The sequence below is a fragment of the Lepidochelys kempii genome, chromosome 6, assembly GCF_965140265.1.
Source record: "Lepidochelys kempii isolate rLepKem1 chromosome 6, rLepKem1.hap2, whole genome shotgun sequence".
NCBI lineage: Eukaryota > Metazoa > Chordata > Testudines > Cheloniidae > Lepidochelys > Lepidochelys kempii.
The window spans coordinates 121,577,874-121,598,079 of NC_133261.1; the positions used below are offsets into that span (position 1 = coordinate 121,577,874).

Sequence of the window (20,206 nt, forward strand, 5' to 3'; positions counted from 1 at the left end):
CTACAGAGCAAAGTAGAGAGGAACATGCTAAGATTCTACAAATATCTGAGGGTGGAAGAGGAATTACTAGAATAGTAAAGGTGGGTAAAACTAGGGGCAATAGAACTAAATTAAGGTTAAATTTAGGCTGAATATCTGGACAAATTTCCTGACAGTAAATTCTACAGTGTTAGGTTATGCAATAGCCCCTTAAGTGAAGTGGTGGAAGTTCCACTACTTGAGACTGAATTGAACAATGCATAAAGGTGTATGTGAAAACAATCCTTCATTAAAAGAGATGACCTTCTGGATGTAATAGGTCTTTTCATTTCAAAGTTCTAAGATTTCAGTTTGACTCTAATAATGTTGAATTTTTCTTTACTTGTTGTTCTATTAAATGAAGCTCAGCTCTTGCCCTCTCCTCCATGCTCACTGTAATTCCATCTAACACTTGCAGGTTGGGCAATCGAAACACAAGCAGTGGACGGTGGGACATCTTGCGAGTAACCTGAGGAGAGACAATATAAGTTATACAAAAAATGGAATCCTGATCCAGAAGAAAAACCTGAGAATAACTTGCCTTAAGAATAAATATCTGAACGAAACCAGAGAGCTAAAAATGAATGGAGATGACAATGCTCTGTTCCTGTCCCAGGCAGTGTTATAGACAGGACATAAAAATTGATATTCTATAATTTAGCACAAAATAGGATTGAAAGAGGAAAGATAAATATATTATCTGAAGATCTGTAAATAGGGTTCTCCTGTTATTCCACCCTGTTAGTGTCTGAACCCTGCTGACAGATGCTAGCTGATGCTTGCTGATTTATGGTAGCAGGTGTACCTTGTTAACACCACCTTGGATATGAGAGGTGAGAGTGCCCCTCTGAATAAGGATTTTAGGGTTTGGAATTATGCAATTCTAAGGAAGGAACGCCAAGTCTGGAGAGAAAGTTTGGGTAGGAGTTGATGTTGCTTGGCTTCCTGCACTTCCTGTTGGGCTTTCTGCTCCTTCATAAATTGCACCCAGGTTTTTTCCTGCTTTTACTGGGCTATAGCATGAACTTGCTGGAGTTGATTCCGCTGGGTTTTCATCCATTTCAGAATCTCATTCATTTTCCCTTTTTACATTGCTCTAATACAGAAAGTTTGAAAAATCTCACAACTCCAGAAAACATATTTGAGGAAATGGCATTTCCATCCTGCTACAAAACACAGCCAGCACATTGTCTACAGGGTCAAATCTCACTTCTTTGAGGGGTTTCTCTCTATTAACAAGGTAACACAAACAAACAACAGTAGGTTCTACAGAAAATTTTTGCCACCGTTCCAGGTTCAAGCACCTGATCAAAATTCTGCAGGGCTCATTCTAATACCACTACTGTGGCTTTTACAGTTAGCACATTTAAAAAAAAAAAAAAAAAAAAAAAAGGCAAATCATAATACCTTTCACTTTTTACAGTGTCTTTCATCCAAGGATCTCTCAAAGGGCTTTTGTAGGTATAAATATTTGTAGGGAGAGAAACTGAGGCAAAAAGAAATTAGAGGCCAAATTTTTAGCTCCTGACCTTAATTTGAGAGGTGCAAATAAATGTGTAAATAATTCTGTGCCTGAATTATCTGCATCCACAATTTAGATCATTTGGATGTCAAAGTGCTTTAAACTGCAGGTCTAAATAAACAGAAGTCCAAAAAATGGGCCTGAAATTATGTGTGTCCACAAATTTGCACTAGCAAAATCAAGGCATGGTTGAGGTCAAACTGAAAATTTCTCCCGAGAGATTTGCTCATGGTTACATAGTGGCATAGACCAGAATAGAACCCAGAGGTGAGAACTTTTAATGCTGTGCTATAAAAACTACCTGTAGTATGTCAGCGTTTTAATAGCAGATTCTGAATGGTCCAAAACAAGTGTAAAGAACAGCAGAGTACATTAGTAAATTAAGCTTTGGTGAAATCAAAACTCACTTCAGACTATCAGCAGTTGCTTGATGCAACACTCTAGCATTCACTCTGCCTTTCATGCCACTCCCACCAGACCTGCCCTTTAATGGCCTAAAGGAATCCTGTTTTTGGCAGTATTGTATGTTTCTCTAATCAATATTCTTATTTTTATATCTTAAAGGGTATAAAATAAAATATATTGGGGCAGATCCTCAGTTGGTGTAAATTGTCATAGCCCTATTGAAATCAATGGAGCAATAATAACTTTAACCAGCCAAGGAGCTGATGAAGTGAGCTGTCGCTCACGAAAGCTCATGCTCAAATAAATTGGTTAGTCTCTAAGGTGCCACAAGTACTCCTTTTCTTTTTGCGAATACAGACTAACACGGCTGTTCCTCTGAAACCAGTATAAAACTTATAACTTTTAAAAGCTCTAACACTGGAAAAATTGTGACTTACCTGTCACCTACAAGTGACCTTGCAGGCTACAGGCCTGGTTTTTGATAGGTGTAACTTTACCAGTAGTGTCTTTTGGTGTATAATTGGTTCCTGCTGATCAATATGAATTCTAAACTTTGTAAAAGGTAAATAACACATTCCTAAAATGCCCCTTGCATTGTTTATAACCTACTGATAGTCTGTTCTGTTAACAGATTGCAGCTGATGCAGAAAGCTGCTATTACTGTTCTCCTGTGCCTGGTTTATTTAACTATATGATCCCATTTTCAAATGTCTTCCTTGGCTAGCAGAGAGGTTTCACACTGATTTTATACCATTGTAGCTTACCTACTAGTACTGGACCTAAACAGCAACCTGACTTGCTTTTTCTCTGTGTCCCAGGCTGATTTTGTTTTTAAAGGTCAAAGTCTGCAGATTTACTAACTGTAAAAATAAATGCAGACACATTTAGGACTCTCGCTTTTGTAATTTGATCCTGCGAGGTGCTGAGTATCTCCTGAGAAGCCTGACATTGTAAACTCCAATGATACCAAAGGGAGTTGCAGGTGCTGAGGATCAAGCCCTGGTATTTAGATCTACATTTATAGTTCCAAATTTGTTTTCCTATTAGAAAGTAAATATATTTCTGTTTTAAATTCACAACTGAAAAGGTTTTGTTTGACATTGCTTTTGAGTGTGCTAGTTATAAGGCAAATTACATCAGGCTGAGATCCTGCAATCCTTACTTAAGCATGTGGTCCCAGTCAGATCACTTCTGCCCCTTTAAAGTCAATCAGTATTTGACTGATTGGACCCACTCATGTCTGTAAGGGTTGGCAGGATCCATAGTTATATATGTGTAGGACCAAAGGCACAGGACTTTCCATGTGGAAATGGTTGAGGCAAGTTTTTCACTTCTATTTTATAATCTTATAAACTTTGTGTTCTCAAGGAGAGGAGAAGCCAAACAATTGTAACCAGAGACAAATTCAAACCTAAAAATCCTGATGGACGTCTCATGAAGGGCACTGCATAAATGAACATTATTACTATCAGGGAACATCTTCTTACAGTCTATAAAAAATGGTTCAGATCTCCTTTAACATTCTTTGATCTATTTCATAGACCTGACCTGTTGTGGATTAAAAAGACAGCTCACCACCACGCACTCACTTTCTGAATTTACCTTGCAGGACTGAAAAGCATAATATGTAAAAGAATGATTGCACTCAAATCACCCCTATACCAACCTGACAGGCACTAAGAGATGAATCAACATCCATATTATGGCTACAAAATGGTAAGTGACTGGAACTTAGTAGTTAATTAAGGAAAAATTCCCAATTATAATGAATTAGAAAGGTTAATTACCCACAACACAAACTTAAATATACATCTAGTTTACATGATCATACAAAGTAACATACTCACTGGATTTCCATATATCGAAAGCTCTTTAAGACTAGAAACAACTTCAAGTTTTTCCAGTTCAGACAATTCCTGTCACAAGTTAAAAAATAAGTTATTTGCTATCACATTTCAAAGCTTCTGAACCAAATTTATTTACTTTGGCCAAATGCAGGGGTCTTTACCCAGGCAAACCCACTGAAGGTAATGAGTTTTGTCTGAATAAGGATCTTAATATCTGGCCCATTGAACCTATAGTCTCAACACCAATATATTTTACCTGAATTTTATTAAATCCCAGGAAAAGTTTCTGTAATTTTACTAAAGGCTGTAAATTGTTCAGTTCTCGTAGTCGGTTTTCCTCTAGGTGAAGTGCCAAAAGGGAGGTCTGTCGAGCAAAGGAGCCCTCTGTAATTGTTTTGACACGATTATGATCCAATACCAACTCCTGCAGAAGCTGTAGACCTTCAAGTCCTTCGATTTGACTGATTTCATTACCTGATGAACCAAGATTATACGTGGGAAATGAGATGAAATACAGTTGGTATTCGATTGTAACACAAAACAACCTTTAACAAAAACTGCCTGTGGTAGAGAACTTCCCAGATTATCTATACGCTGTGTAAAAAGGCATTTCTTTTGATCCATTTTAATGCTTTTTGATCCACTGCCTTCCAATACCACAGAATGCCTCTTTGTTACTGTGTTACAGAAAAGGATGCATTTGAGTGCCCAATGGGCCTTCTCTATGCCATTACAGCTACTACAGTGTTGCGCCTTAAACTTTTCCCTTTGGGAAGTACTATCTTGCTTTATATTCCCCCGTGCTTCTAGAGATCTGAATGTCCAAAACTGCTTGGCTAATCTCCATTTAAAGCAATTTATCTTTCTAATTAATAGGCTGCTGAAGAAGACTAAGATCAAATCATTATTGCTGTTCAAATGCTGTAAAATAGCTGGATTTTAATGATACAGTATCATATATGTCAGGATCAATCTCTCAATTAATGGTTCCAATCTTACAAGTACTTACTACCATGAGTAGTCCCAATGATGTCCATGAAGCTAATCATTGCTGTAAGTGCTGTGGGCAAGATTCTCAACTGAGATCCAGCCCCAGTGGCATAATGGGGACATATTCTAGCCACAAATAGCCAGCAAGGAATTTCTTTGGCATAGGAGAATATCCCCTGGCATAAAACTGGCAGAGGTATCTTTCTGCACTAGCTGTCCCTTCTCTTTTCAGTGCAGGGATGTGTCAGGGTTGGGGAGGGATTATGAGAGAGTGTGGTGAGGGACACTATTCTATACCTAAACCAAGGGCATACATTAGAGCATCCCCATAGCTGAGTTGAGCTTGGCCCTGTGTTGGCCAGTGTTTGCAGGACTGGAATCAAATTAGCTTCCCTGTAAAACATTGTATAGGGGCTGCACAAATATAAACAAATGCTCTTATTACTTACCCTGTAGAAACAGCAATTTCAAATTTTTTAGTCTACTAAGTTGTAGCTGGGCCAAGTTACTAATTCCATTGTAGCCCAAATGAAGAACTTCTAAACTTTGCATTATTGGGGGCAGATTTTCACCAAATCCTGCATCCCTAAAACAATTAAGCAAGTAGGAACATGAAGCCAGATAATTTCCAAACATTTTTCCTTGTAAACAGTAATTTAAGCATTTATCTCCAATTAACATCAGTTATAGACACTTTACTAACTCAACCAGGTTCAACAGAAATTATACCTGTCTATTACAGAAAGACTAAAAAGCACTGAAAAATCTAATTTTTGAAGTTTCAATAGCTTTATACAGACTTCTACGCTTACGGAAGGTAGGTCAGGTTTTACAGGATGCAGACCATGGAAATCAAACAAACATGGAAAACCACTCTTCTGCCCACAAAAGGCCTGAATACATACAATGGCAACAGCTGGAATTTGCTGTTTAATTTAGTAAAATATTTATGTAACCTTTGGCTGTATTCTCACAAGAGCCATGTGATGGTGTGGCAAAACCAAACAACAGCATGTAATTTCTGACTACTTTACTTATAAAAGCTTCATTTTTGTAACATATGACCATAATGAGGGAGTGTGGTATGATAGATTGAGAAAGGCATTGGCAGGAACTCTTGAGTTCTTATTTCAGCTTTGCCACTGCCTCTTGACCCAATCACAGTGGTAACTGAATGATTCCTGGAGGTCCAGAGCAACCTGAATTCTCATTAAACCACTAAAATTAGTGGTTGCTTAGGTGCAAGTGATCATGACTGGATTACACTGTTATGTGCAGAGTAAAGCTCAAACCAGTGCTATATATACACATATTACTTTAAAAAAGCCAATTTCACAAATCTAATAATTATAAACCAAATCAGCTGGAAGAGAGAATTTAAGCACTGACCAAGGACAGCAACTGTGTGTGGGTTGCAGAGAAGGCACGGGCACGTTAAAGGGACTTTTGGGTTGCTAGACTTAAGAACCTGAGGGGAAAAGGACACTGTCCAACTTACTTGGAGGTGGGTCTTTTGCTCATGGTTTATGTTTATGAACCCTAGTTGTGGTGTTTTCTCAAATTAATGCTGAGTTACTTCCCTCCTTTTATTAAAAGTTTTTGCTACCCTCAGACTCTGTGCTTGCTAGAGGGGAAGTATTGCCTCTCAGAGGCACCCAGGGGATGGTGTGCAATTGTCCCAGGTCACTGGGTGGGAGCTCGAGCCGGTTTTGTGTTTGTATTGTTGAAAAGGAACCCCTAGCTACTGAACCTGGCCCTTGTTGCAGCTGGCTCCACCTGGCAGAAGGGTTACATTTGCATAAGTGTCACTGAATTAAAAAGCTAGTTTTCTAGAATATTTCAAAGGCTAGTACTGAATACAAAGCAGTTACAAATTAAAACCTACATAAACGTACATTTATATCTACCCACTATGCAGTACAAACTGGTCAGCAATCTACTGCCACTGATGCACAACTTTCAGTACGAGACAGATCTGGTCAGTACATTTCAATTGAAATGCTTTTGTAAACACTTGTGAGACACTTTTATATTTAAGAATATGCAATATGAAACCATTAACGTTAGTATACTGCAAAATGTTGATATTTGCCATTTTTGCTGCATGCTGAACGGCTTACTCATTTCTGAAAAAAATAGTTGTCCATTCAAAACCAATAAAAATCTTATAATACATTGTCATTTGGCAGCTTTGATCAATAAAACATAACATTAAGGTGCTGAAATGTATAAAAACTGTAGTCATAGTCATAGTGCAGTGTTTCTGGAACTGTGCAAAGAATGACACCTCTCTCATTCTGGGTACCATTGTTTCACCTTGCCTACAAGCTTACAACACCACTTGACAGCTCCGCATCATACCTGACCCTAGTGTACATAAAATAAGCTTTCAAATAATACATGATGTGGATGTGTGTGGGGTAGGGTACAATAAACTCTGAAATTCTCCTTTTTGAAGAATTGTCACATGCCTATTTCAGCCAGTGCCCTTTTCCCCCAAAAGAACTAAAAAAAGAACACCACATGCTTTTGTACAGAAGCTTCCCATTCCCTACTAAATCTTACTGTTCCTTAAATTAGTCGTGTCCCCTAGAGAAGGAGAGTTTGGGACAAGAAATAAACACATACATATACTAACTGAACACAAAAAATGAGGGTAGGAAGAGCTGGACACACATTTGAGAAATACACATACACAACCAAATCTTACATTTCTCTGTGCTGCTCTGTCACTAATAATATTTCCTAAAAGCATGGAGGGAACTCTGGGTAGCAGCTTGGCAAGTCCTGTTTGATGGGATTGGACTGAAATTGGCTATAGACACTGTCAAAGTTGTAAAGACCTGACTGAATGAAACCTGACACGTTCCTGAAGTTTCAGTCCTGTTAGAATGCAAAAATAAGAAATGCAAACTGAAAGCTGATTTGAAAAAGTTCTTCAGGACATAAACTGACCTAATGCATTGGTGCCAAAAGAAAGAAAAAAAATCGGTATGGATTTCTGCTGCAGGGGATGAGAAAAAGAGCTCTTTTAGGAGATGAGATAGGAGAAGCGGTTATTGGCGGATAAAAGACTGCTCTGACTAGACACAATATTAAGAAGGAAGTTTGGATGAATATGCAAAAGCACTGCTTGACTCTATTATACAAATAGTAGCATGAATCAGTCACTAGGGCATGGAGCTCACTGATTCGAATAATTGGTTGTAACTGCTATCAGAATATTTGCATGTCTATAAGTAGCTGAGTTTTCACAGTTTTGGCTCAAAGAGGTGTACTATTACCTCAGTGTCAAGATTACAGTGATTCAATATTATAGCAGGACTTTATATAGCTTTTAAAGATTTCAAGTACCTAATGTCCCTGATAGGCCTGATTAGAGACCTATAAACATGCCACACCTGATCAAACCAGTGACCATGGACTCAGATAACTTGCCTGTGATCAATGTCAAATGCTTGAGAGGAAGGCAAACAAGCCCCATAATATATTGGTCCAGTTATGCAGTGCTACACAAGGAGAGCGGGAGGAGAGAAGACTGGGATAATTAGTTTGACTTCCATGGGTACAGAAGCTGATGAGAGGCCCTCTGTCTGGTGGTTAGAGCAAGCAGCACTTACTTTCTATTCCTGGCTCTGCCAGAGATTCAGCGTGACCTTCACTCAACTTCTTGGTGCTTCAGTTTACCCATCTGAATCAGTGCACTCTAGGGTGTCTCTGAGCCACAGAGCTAAAGGGTCAGTGGCACAGCTGAAGGAGTAGCCACTGCTGTTGCAGACTGGGAGTAGCACACTTTTCCCTCCCGAAGAGAGTGGGGAGAGATGGCGCAACCCTACACTGCCAGTCCCCCTCCCATCCCAATGGGAAGAAGCGAGCCAAAGAGCCTAGGAGAGAGACCAGCTAGATACTCCCAATGATGTCAGCAGTGCCTGAGTTGGGGGCAAAAGGCCACCGGGCTTTCTTGCCAGAAGGCAGCTCACGTTAGGTGGGGAGAAGAGAGCATCCCAAACTCATTGTCCTCCAGGGACTGCCTTTTTCAGCAAAAGGATGAAGGAATTACACAAGTTCATTTTAAAATGTGACAGTACCTGCTTACTTTTGAAGGTCCTTGCTGTCCATAGCCACTAGAGGTCACTTTCTGGTACAGCTGCTGTCTGTTTGTTAAGTGATTTTGAGGCTTTTGTCTGGGCAGTACTGATTCAATGTGATTGTAATTCAGACACAATATCTGCATAAAGCAAACCACATGAAATGAAACAGAACACTGCTCTGCTAATATAGTAGCAAAGGTGCCAGTTACAACATACCTCTAGTCTTTCAAATTCAGATAATGAGCTAATAAGAGATTGGCTGCTGAATCACTGGTATTTAGGGCTTCAAAAATTCTTGATGCAACATATGGTTAAATAAGTGGTTTTTAGTCTTTTTGGGACTCATTTGTACCATATGAATACTGCTGACTGAAATAACTTTAGAAAGCTCTATTTAGTAAATTAGTACATAATATAAGTAATGTAATAAAGATTTCCCCTTGCTCTATTATAAAATAAATCTGTCAGGCAGGAGTAAAGAGATTTAGAACTTTATATAAAGAGAGAAGATACTGTCACTATAAAAATAGGAAAGAAAAGCACAGAATGAGTGAGTAACTCACCTTGACATTAGGCAAGAAGATTAAACCACTGAAAGAGGTGAGATTGTTGTTCTGTAAATTCACATTACAAACATTTCTAAACTGGTCTGCTGGTACAAGATCCACCGTTCTGAATTGGATAAAGAAAATAATTACAGAAAAAGGTATCATGCGACAGATTTCTCACCAGAAATCTAACACCTTCCTTTTACAGGAGCATCCTGATAAAACTCTACAATAAATACATTGTGCTGTTTTCTCAGATGTAGTAATACAGAGTTGATATAATTTCTATGTTAAAGGCAAAATCCACTTCACCCACATAAAGTCTGAGTATTTACACTTTAAGTGTGTGAAGTATGAGAGGTGAGGGCTTGAGGAGGTGAAATCTACCCTATTGAAGGTATGCTGCAGACTCCCATGGCAACCTCTCCAGCGTATGGGCTGAAATACTGGCTGAAGCCCCCTCCATGCTGTTTGCATGGGACAGTAGTGTCACAGGATCTGCATTTATATAGACAGTGGTTGCTCCCTCCAGTCCACATCCTCCCGACAGCCTGCTGAAGTGCTGTATAGATTGTGAAAGCATCCCAGCTGGATCACATGCCTAGTCTGGAGATGTCTGTTACGAGGCAGAGTCAACTGAGGAGAAAGCAGAAGAGGGACAGCTCCCAGATGAGAGAACACCATCACTTGAAAGGATTCCCTCACCTGCAGTGTTATAAATAAGCTATTTCAAGAAATTAGACCCCGTGACATAATATCCCTCTACAGAAGCTGAAAGCTATACCATCAGAGATACACAAGAGGTATTTTAATATTGCCTAAAAACCTTTCATAACAGCCAACATCTTCAGAGATAGAATGTCTGTGGTGGAAGAGACTCAGTCTCACAGCAGCATTTAAACAGTCTGTCCCCATGTCTAAAATGGTCTCTTTCAAACACAAGTGTTGCACTGGTAAGAGTAGAGATTTGTTTATGAATATGGTCATGGGTATGGGCATGACCGTAGTGAAGTCAATGGGAGATTTGACGCTGGCATCAATAGAATCGGGTTATAAAAGATAAGACATCTTTACAGACTACAAAACGGAGGTAACTTTCATTGACAGATGTACAACTATGCATACCACAGAAATGCTTTCCAAAAAAATATAAATCACAAATCGATCATGGCAAACAGTCACAGCATACACTCTGCTGTAGAATATGTTGTGCTATAGTAGGGCAGAGTGTGCATGGTATACTAAGCAATTTCACACCATAAATACAAAGCCATAGAATCACAGAACTGGAAGAGACCTGGAGAGGTCATCCAGTCCAGTCCTCTGCAGTCATGGCAGGACTAAGTATTATCTAGACCATCCCTGACAGGTGTTTGCCTAATCTGCTCTTCAAAATCTCAAATGATAGAGATCCCACAACCTCCCTAGGCAGTTTATTTCAGTGCTTAACTACCCTGACAGTTAGGAACTTTTTCCTATGTCCAATCTAAACTGGCCTTGCTGCAAGTTAAGCCCATTGCTTCTTGTCCCATCCTCAGAGGTTAACAAGAACCATTTGTCTCCCTCCTCCTTGTAACAAACTTTTATGTACTTGAAAACTGTTATAACATCCCCTCTCAGTCTTCTCTTTTCCAGACTAAACAAACACAATTTTTTCAGTCTTCCCTCATGGGTCATGTTTTCTAGACCTTTAATCATTTTTGTTTCTCCGCTCTGGACTTTCTCCAATTTGTCCACATCTTTCCTGAAATGTGGCACCCAAAATTGGACACAATACTCCAGTTGAGGCCATATCAGCACAGAGAAGAGCGGAAGAATTACTTCTCGTGTCTTCCTTACAGTACCCCTGCTAATACATCCCAGAATGAGGTTTCCTTTTTTTGCAATGGTGATACACTGTTGACTTATATTTAGTTTGTGATCCCCAAATCCATTTCTGCAGTACTCCTTCCTAGGCAATCATTGCCCATTTTGTATGTATGCAACTGATAGTTCCTTCCTAAGTGAAGTACTTTGAATGCATCATTCTTGAATTTCATTCTGTTTACTTCAGACCGTTTCTCCAGATCATTTTGAATTATAATCCTATCTTCCAAAGCACCTGTGACCTCTCCCAGTTTAGTATCATCCACAAACTTTATAAGTGTCCTCTCAATGCCATTACCTAAATCATTGATGAAGACATTGAATAGAACCGGACCCAGAACAGATCCCTGCAGGACCCCACTTGATATGTCCTTCCAGCTTGACTGTGAACCACTCTCTGGGAACGGTTTTCCAATCAGTTATGCACCCATCTTATAGTAGCTTCATCTAGGTTGTATTTCCCTAGTTTGTTTATGAGAAGGTCATGCAAAAAACTAATTGCTCTTGATGATTTAGTGAGGTGTTTTAAGATCTAGGATAGGGTGATATCAGCCAGATCTTTAATCAGGAAATAGTGGCAACCAAAAAGGAGGTTACTTATCTGTGACTGGAGGTTCTTTGAGATGCATGGTCCCTATTTGTATTCCAAATGTAGGTGCACATGCGTGCCATGCACCGGAGCTGGAAGGTTTCCTTAACAGTGTCTGTTGACCCACACATGTGTCATGTGTCCCCTCAAGCTACCAGCTGAGGTTATAGTAGGCCATGAGAGTCGATACCCCTCCAGTGACCCTCATACTGCTGAGTAATGCAGTCCGCAGCAGAGGGGTGGAGGATGGGTTTTGGAATATAAATAGGGACCACACATCTCAAAGAACCTCCAGTTACAGATAAGTAACCCCTCTTCTTCTTCAAATGATAATCCCTATATGTATTCCAAACATGGGTGCGTAGCGAGCAGTGTGGAGGTGGATGTGAGGAAGCAAGAGGAGTGCACTCTGTTGTATTGCGTGGCCCAGAGTAGCATCCGCAGCTGCCCCTTGGGTAGAGCCCTGTGCAGATACAAAATTTATATCTGTAGATGTGGATATAAACTGGATATGCGCAGAGCTGCAGGGCTCTACCGGGAACTGAGCAGCGAAAGCAGCAACATGTTGGGCTGCCTCCTGCAGGAGCCGCAGCCCCGTGTGGGCAGCTCCTCCAGCATGGCTGTACCGCCCCTCCAGCCCCACCCACTTGGGCGGGCACCAGGCTCACCAGCAGCTGTCCCTGGTCACGCTAGTGTGTGCAAGTGGCTCACATGCCCCCGGACAGGACACGGAGACTGCTGTGACCCAATGAAGTTGATTGGGTCGGGACAAGCACAAATTTCTCCTCATTGATACAGACACCTAGAGAGGCCAGGAGAGCGCAAAGAGGAAGGTTGGCCAAGGCAAGTTCTTGTTGGGATACTACAATAAGGAGCCAGTTGTCCAGGTACGGGTACACCAAGAAGCCAAGGTGGTACATTTGTGGCTGCCACAACCGCGAAGACCTTCATGAAGACTTGCGGAGCCATCGTGATGCCAAAAGGGAGGACTTTGAATTGGAAGTGGTGCTGTCCTACCTGGAAATGGAGAAATTTCTGGTGGGCTGGGTGGATGCTGATTTGGAAGGAGGTGTCCTTCATATCGAGCACTGCAAAGCAGGCCCCATGAGGGTGACAGCGGATAACAGATGCCAGTGTCACCGTACTGAACTTGGATTTCCTGATAAAGTTGTTTAGTAGCCAAAGTTCAAGAATGGATGCCCTCTGCCCTTCTTTGGGATGAGGAAGTACAAAGAGTAGAAAGCCTCTCCCCTCATAGGGAGGTGCCACTCCCTCGATGGTACCCTTTGCAAGAAGAGCATCTGCCACCTGTTGGAAAAGGTATTGATGGGAAGGGTCCGTTGGAGGCGTCTGGGGAGGAGGGTGGTACCGGGGAAAACAAAAACTCTATGGAGTACCTGTGATGGATAATCTCCAGTACCCAATGGTTCATGGTGATCTTCCCCCAATTGTGGGCAAATGGGACAAGACAGCCCCCAAAGATAACATGGGGCACCACGGGTGGCAACAGGGAGAGTTCAGAGCTCTCAACGGATGCATCAAAACTGTGTAGGTTGTTGGTGGGCAAGGGACAAGAAGGTGGCCATGAGTGACTGTTGCTGGGACTGGTGGCACCTACATGGGGTTTCCTGGTGTCACTGGTAGTAGGCTTGATAGGGCGCACAGGGGCAGGGGTGGAACTGTTGACTGCAATGCAGGGCCAGGGTATAGCTCCCTAGGGATTATAGCATGGCTTGGCAGTCTTTTAATGAGTAAAGAGACTAATTCATCTTGGAATAGAACAACTTGTCCTCATCAGAGGGGAGGTGTTCTATAGTGGTTTGGACCTTGGAGCCTGACGCCACTGGTGGAGGAGCCTGGGTCGAGTGGTACAAGGCTTGGAAGATGGAGAGATGGCTCCCAGTGCAGCCATGGAGTGGGAGTCTGGGGGTGCTGTGGCCCCCAGGGGTACGGTACCACACCATCGCAGCCGAGTCATAAGCTGGAGGATGAGGCAGCCGTGGATGGGAGTCCACGAGAGAGAAGGGGGCTCCAGCTCAGAAAATCCCTCCAAGTCTGAAGAGTCCAGCAGCAGTGGAGCTAGTGGTACATGGTGCTTAGTCGGTAGGGGCTGGTCCAACAGGAGCAGTTCATCCCCCAGAGTGGGGATCCCCCGGGTGAGTGAGAGACCGGAGAGAACCAGGGAGGGTGGGTATGGCGAGGAGAGAAGGGGCTCCATACAGCCGGAGGTCCAGGGAGTGCCCCTGGAAACGCTGGAAGATCAAGGTGAGGCCCACGGGGCCAGCGGAACCGAAGGTCGCGGACTCGGTGGTGGGACAGGCTGTGCTCATGCTGGAGACCGCTCCAGGTGGGCAGGCACTGGGGCAACCAGCGGTACTGCCCGATCCTTCTTGAGCTTAGCTTTAACCTTGATGCGGGGAAGCTTGGGCACTGGCGTGGCAGGTTCTGCATGCAACATCTCACTCGACCTGGTTTGGGGAGGAACGCTATACTTAGAAGCGGTCCTTGACGGGGACTTGCTCCTAAGCCCATGAGAGCGCTTCCTACCCTCATGTCTGGGCTTGTCCTTAGCCACTGGTGCTGCTGGATCCGGGGCATGCAAAGTGCTGGGAGGAGTGCTCACCACTGGTGACAGATGCTGCACTGATGGTTCCGGATCTGAGTGGGTGCACAGTCTCATGGCTTCCTCCATGAGGTATTTTCTGAGGTGGAGCTCTCGCACTTCCTGGGTCCAGGGCATGGAAGACTTGCAAATTGTGCAACGAGCAGTGATATGAGCCTCCCCAAGGCAGTAAAGACAGTGCTGGTGCTCGTCACTCACAGAGAAACAGTGTAGGCACAAAACACAGCTTTTAAACCCCAAAACACGAGCATAGTCGGGGGGGGGAAATGTACCCCAAATGGGTTAAACTAATGCTATCTACAACTATCTATATGCAAGAAAACAACAAAGAACTATACACAACATACTAAGTCACTCTTTTAGCCGGAAGACTAAGAGCGCAAAGGAACAGGAGGTTCTCACTCAAGCAATGTGGCAGCAAGAGGGAACTGGAGAGGTGTTGCCCCGCACAGCCTGTTATAACCTTGGCTGGGAGCACAAGGGGATGTACAACGCACATATGGGTCAACAGACACTGCTAAGGAAACCTGGCTCCGGCATATGGAGCGCATGTGCACCCATGTTTGGGACACATATAGAGGCCATAACTCAAAGAAGAATCTCATTTACACTTAACATGGCTATCCTTGTTTGGGCTAGATTTGGGATAGAAGGATTCAGAACAGAGTCAGGTTAAGGCAAATATGATGTTTTTGACCAAAATAAGTCTCTTTTCTAGAGTTGTCTGTCCAAAATGTGCATAGGCCGCACAAAACTCTGTTTGAAAAATGGAATAATCTGCTGAGAGATAGGAAAGTCCGAAACTGAAGTCACCTTTTATTCGTGTGGATCATTTATCTACTCTGTGGACCAGTCAAGAGGATTTTGCCCATAAACACAGAGACATATGAACTGAATTATCTAAACATAGGCTCTGGTTTCGAAAGCTCATGCTCAAATAAATTGGTTAGTCTCTAAGGTGCCACAAGTACTCCTTTTCTTTTTGCGAATACAGACTAACACGGCTGTTACTCTGAAACCTGGTTTTAATTATATTTTTCTAGCCATGATATTAAATGCTATTTGTAACATTTGAAATTTGAAAATTACTGTACCTGATCGTAGAGGTTGTCCAATTTAATTCATGCATTTTAGTGAAGTCCGAATGTCCTAGTCTTTCTGCAATCATATCACAGGTAAGTCTGCCACCAAATAAATCTTTAGCACTCTCGATGTCTGCTGTCTCCTGTATTACATTTACATTTAAAATGAATTTTGTTATACGAAAGCAGACCTAGAACTGTAATAATAAGGTAGGCGTGAACATTTTCAGCCCCAAAGGCAGTTTAAAAAAAAAAGTGCCTGAAAATCAGGGCTTAAACTAAAAATGTCTCCATAACCATCACTGTAGCTTTATACCATCTATGTTGCCTGCATTCTTATTGAATAGATTATGGAAATGTTCATATGCTCTAATTAAGTTTAAACTACAGATTTGTTACATGCCCTAAAACAATATTAGGTAATTGCTTTAATAAGGGTCAGAAATCATCAGGATGCCGATGCCATCCTGATTTGTAAAAAAGATAGTTTTAACAACAATTACAATAATCTTCTGATATATAGTATAACTTACTACTGCAGTGCCATCTAAGGCTTTGAGAGATGGAAGATGGAATATTACAAACAATCGGTAGTTATCTTGTTTCCATACAATTAGATTTCCATACATGTCCAGCATGACCAGATTATTTAAACCCTAAGAAATAAAACACATAGATCAAGGTTTAATAGTATAATTTTTAAATGTTTGTAAGGAATGAAACCTAGGCTACTCCCTTTATCTTTAACCATTCTCTTCATCTTATGACTGCATGTGTCAAATCTGAAGCATCGTTTAATAAAACCCAGGGCTTAATTTTCATTTACACTAAAGTGCCTTTACATAACTCTGGCAGTGTAAAGGAGCCCTAAAGTGGGCATAAGTTACACTTACACTCACTTTAAAGTCTTTTTACTCTACCAGAGTGCTGTAAGTGAGAGTCAGGCCCCCGGTCTCCAATCAAGACAATAATGCTTGTATATATGCCAGCAGCTCCAGGTGAAAGGAACTGGGGTTGCTGCATGTGTGCATGCTTGTGCTCTTGACTTTATTTCCAGTGCAATTCTTCTAATTGCAGAGTTAGGCTAGACACAATAGAGATGCATAGAGTGTGGCTCTACCTGGAAAACTTTGGGTCCAATCCTGTTAGTTACTCAGCACCTCCTTCAAAGTACTGAGCACACTCAATTCCAAAAGAAACTTCAGACTAAGGCTCTTACAAAGGACAATTACTCTGGGCCCAATTTTTAAACGTGGACATCTAAATTGCATATGCAAATACAAGAGTCAGGCACAATTTAGAGATAAGGTGGGTGAGGTATTGGACCAACGTCTGTTGGTGAGAGAGACAAGCTTTCGAGCTACAGAGAGCTCTTCTTCAGGTCCTGAAGAAAAACCTGAAGAAGAGCTCTGTGTCTCTTTCTCACCAACAGAAGTTGGTCCAATAAAAGATATTACCTCACCCACTTTGTCTCCCTAATATCCTGGGACCAACCTGGCTACAACACCACTGCAGGTACCATTTAGGCAGCCATTAAAAAAAAATATGGCTTCCCATATTTAAAAATGGGAAAGATACATTTGTACTGACGTAACAAGCAAGTTGTGAATTTACTTTTACCCACAAATCCTAAAGCAATCAAGTCCACATTTACCTTTAAATGATATATCTCTTGGTAGGTAGAAACATAGTTATTGCTGATGTATAGTTCTATTAGTGCATAGGCTTTCTGCAAACCAACCAATGAAGTAATTCTGTTGCTCTCAAGAGAGAGGTAGTGAAGATGAGACAAGTTTTCAAAAACGCGTCTTTCCAGGGTGGTGAGATGATTATTATTTACACTAAGTCGTGTTAGTTTCGTGAGTTTTGAAATTCCTGGAAAAATAAATAAGATGTTCTTAAAGCATATAGAGTGAGAAGCAAAAGAAGTGGTTAACTTAGATAGTAAAACAAGCTACACATGAGAGATGGCCTGCACACTCAGACTGTGATTCAGGCAGGATCAGGGGCGATCATTCGTGGCCTGCCCTTCTGTGATCGCTAGAACATTTTCCAGAAAGAGGCTACTCACAGTCCACTTCACCCCTCTGATTCTTCCTCCAGGAGTAGCAAAGAGCATGGTGAGGGGGACTAATTGTCCACTCCTCTCTCATGCAGCAGGTTCTTTTCCTTGCTCCCTCTTCCTTCATATGCTACAGATGGGCTTTCTTTCACTACACAGAAGACTATGGCCTAGCTTTTTAAAGGTATTAAGCTCTGAGCTCAGCACTGCAACGCCTAACTGATTTAGGAGCCTAAATCTCATGTTCAAAAGGGATTTAGGCACTTTGGAGCCAAAATGTCATTGACCATCAACGGTATTTAGATTTCTAAGTGCCTATATACTTTAAGAAAATGGCACTTAGGCTCCTAACTCCATTAGGCACTGCAACACGGATCACAAAAACACCTAAATACCTTTAAAAATCTGGGTCTATGAACCTAATTTTAAAATCAACCGACAATAACAGTATCTATGTGGGGACATGAGGAAATGTAGCAACTACCCAATAGGTTTTGGAATAGTCACATAGCGGGCATAAGGTAAATCTGTTCTTTTAAAAAGTGAATTTTTGACCTTTTGGAATCATTAGTTTACGAACTTCTTATTTTTGAAATTATTGAGCCAACATATAACTGTCATAAGAAAATTTATGGTTCACTGCAGGAATGTTACATGTTCAGTAAGTCTACATACTAAAAACCATGCACTCCTATCAGTTCTGAAAAATTCCTATTAACATAAATAAATTTGTTTTGCTTTTCTGAAACAATTGATCTGCTTTGTCTCTTTTCTTCACTTCTGCTAAAGACTCACCACAAAGATAAAGAGAAGGCAATTATATATATTTTTAATATGAAAGCTTTTAAATTGTATGCTACTGATAAAGTTAATAGTAAAAAGTCACCGTCTGAAACACTGGACTATATGGGAACATTTCTGTTGTGTCTAACTTAATGTCTTGATTTTCATTAACTTCCTAAATACAGTACCTTCTAGATTTGAGATGCAGTTTCCATCTAAAGTGAGCTCTTCAAGATTAAGGCAAGATTCCAGTCCTTCTATTTTAGTGAGATTATTGTTGCTAAATGAGGCCCATCTTAAATTCTCCAATTTTTCCAAGTTGGCAATTTTGGAGAGATGTTGTCCATCCAGATCTAAGACTGTGATCTGTGAGAAAACTCAACTTTAGTATTGAAAGATTTAAGTCAATTAATTCCAACATAGATACTAAAAGGACAATACAACAAATTATACACCGAGGACCATATATTGCCTTCACATTCTTCATAGATATTTTCCAGTAATATCAACAGGCATTTCTTTTTGGATACTGGACATCACAGAGCCCTCATTTTGCAATTCAGGACTTCATTTTCAAAACCCTCAAGAAACCCCAAACCCTCAGCATCTTGCACCAGAACAAGCAATGATTCCACAATATAAACTAACCAGCTTCCAAATGCACCTGTGCAGTTACAGCTAGAAAACAGGTACACATTTTTTCTAGTGTACATCAGACCTCAGTATTAAGATTAATTTAACCTCATCTACCAATGTTACATATGATTATATTATTGATTCGCCTGCTTACACGTTTTCATTCTATGATCTAGGGATGAAATCATGGCCTGAACTGAAGTCAATGGCGAAACATATAATGACTTCAGTGGGATCAGGATTTCACCCTGTATCTAGTATCTTTCTAGCTCAGTGTTGTGGCAGAGTTTGAGTGCTTGCTAAGGAAGGATTTATCCCTTACAATTTTGATCCACAGATAAGCATTCCTTTCGCTTTAATGTATGTAACATCCCAATTCATTCTATTTTTCTCCTTTGCAAAATTCTTGGGCAGGAACAAATTAAATTAGAATCCAAAACACATTTTTATCCTTCGGTGTCATCGCAGAACTTTCTTTCACAGACACTGGCTGTAAACACTCACTTCACAACACACTCTACAGAAAGAGAGCAACCAATCCATGATTCCACCCTTTCTCAGAAAACAACCAGTAAGGCCAAGGCTGGCATTAGTGGGTGGCAAGCAGTGCAACTGCCCAGGGTCCGACACCACTGGAGGCCCCGCAAAGCTAAGTTACAGGCCCCAACCCCAGGCAGCAGGGCTTGTGAAGGGAGCCCCAACTTCACCCTCTGATTCACCTCACCAGGTCACCCAGCCTATGGGTCAGTGTCAACTGCTGGCTGTACTCCCAGAGACCATCACAAACGCCTTCCGTGGGGGCCTACTTCTTAGTTTCTGCCCTGGGCCCCAGCGAGTCTAACGCCAGCCCTGAGTAAGGCTGCAGTTTTCTTCATCAGGCTAACCAATCATGCAATGATGAAAAAAAATGGCCACATAGCTTAATTTAGCAAGTTAAGTCTCTGGCAGCCCAGGATATTCAGCTCTGTCTCCTACCTATGCCAAACAACCTTTACAGAATTCAAAGCTGTTTCTTATACAGGCTATGCTGACAGCCAAAGGACAACTTATGTTCTCTCTTCTGTCTGTGGTGATATTCCTTTTGGATAGGATTTTTTCTTTCTACAACAACATACTATATCCCTATATGAACCCTATTTCATTT

General features: G+C 41.3%; 1 protein-coding gene across 5 annotated transcripts in view; it reads right to left on the bottom strand.

Moving 5' to 3' along the window:
• Positions 1–20,206, bottom strand: part of LRRC9 (leucine rich repeat containing 9) — a 78,714-nt gene that overhangs the window by 18,233 nt on the left and 40,275 nt on the right. For all 5 annotated transcript variants that reach the window (XM_073349952.1, XM_073349955.1, XM_073349956.1 and 2 more), the window contains 10 exons: positions 18,615–18,792; positions 17,236–17,456; positions 16,115–16,237; positions 15,594–15,724; positions 9,437–9,545; positions 8,871–9,010; positions 5,232–5,368; positions 4,049–4,266; positions 3,793–3,861; positions 362–487 (listed from right to left, as the gene is read on the bottom strand). In XM_073349952.1, coding sequence (XP_073206053.1) covers positions 362–487; positions 3,793–3,861; positions 4,049–4,266; positions 5,232–5,368; positions 8,871–9,010; positions 9,437–9,545; positions 15,594–15,724; positions 16,115–16,237; positions 17,236–17,456; positions 18,615–18,792 — 1,452 coding nt within the window. The remainder of the gene's footprint in view (positions 1–361; positions 488–3,792; positions 3,862–4,048; positions 4,267–5,231; positions 5,369–8,870; positions 9,011–9,436; positions 9,546–15,593; positions 15,725–16,114; positions 16,238–17,235; positions 17,457–18,614; positions 18,793–20,206) is intronic.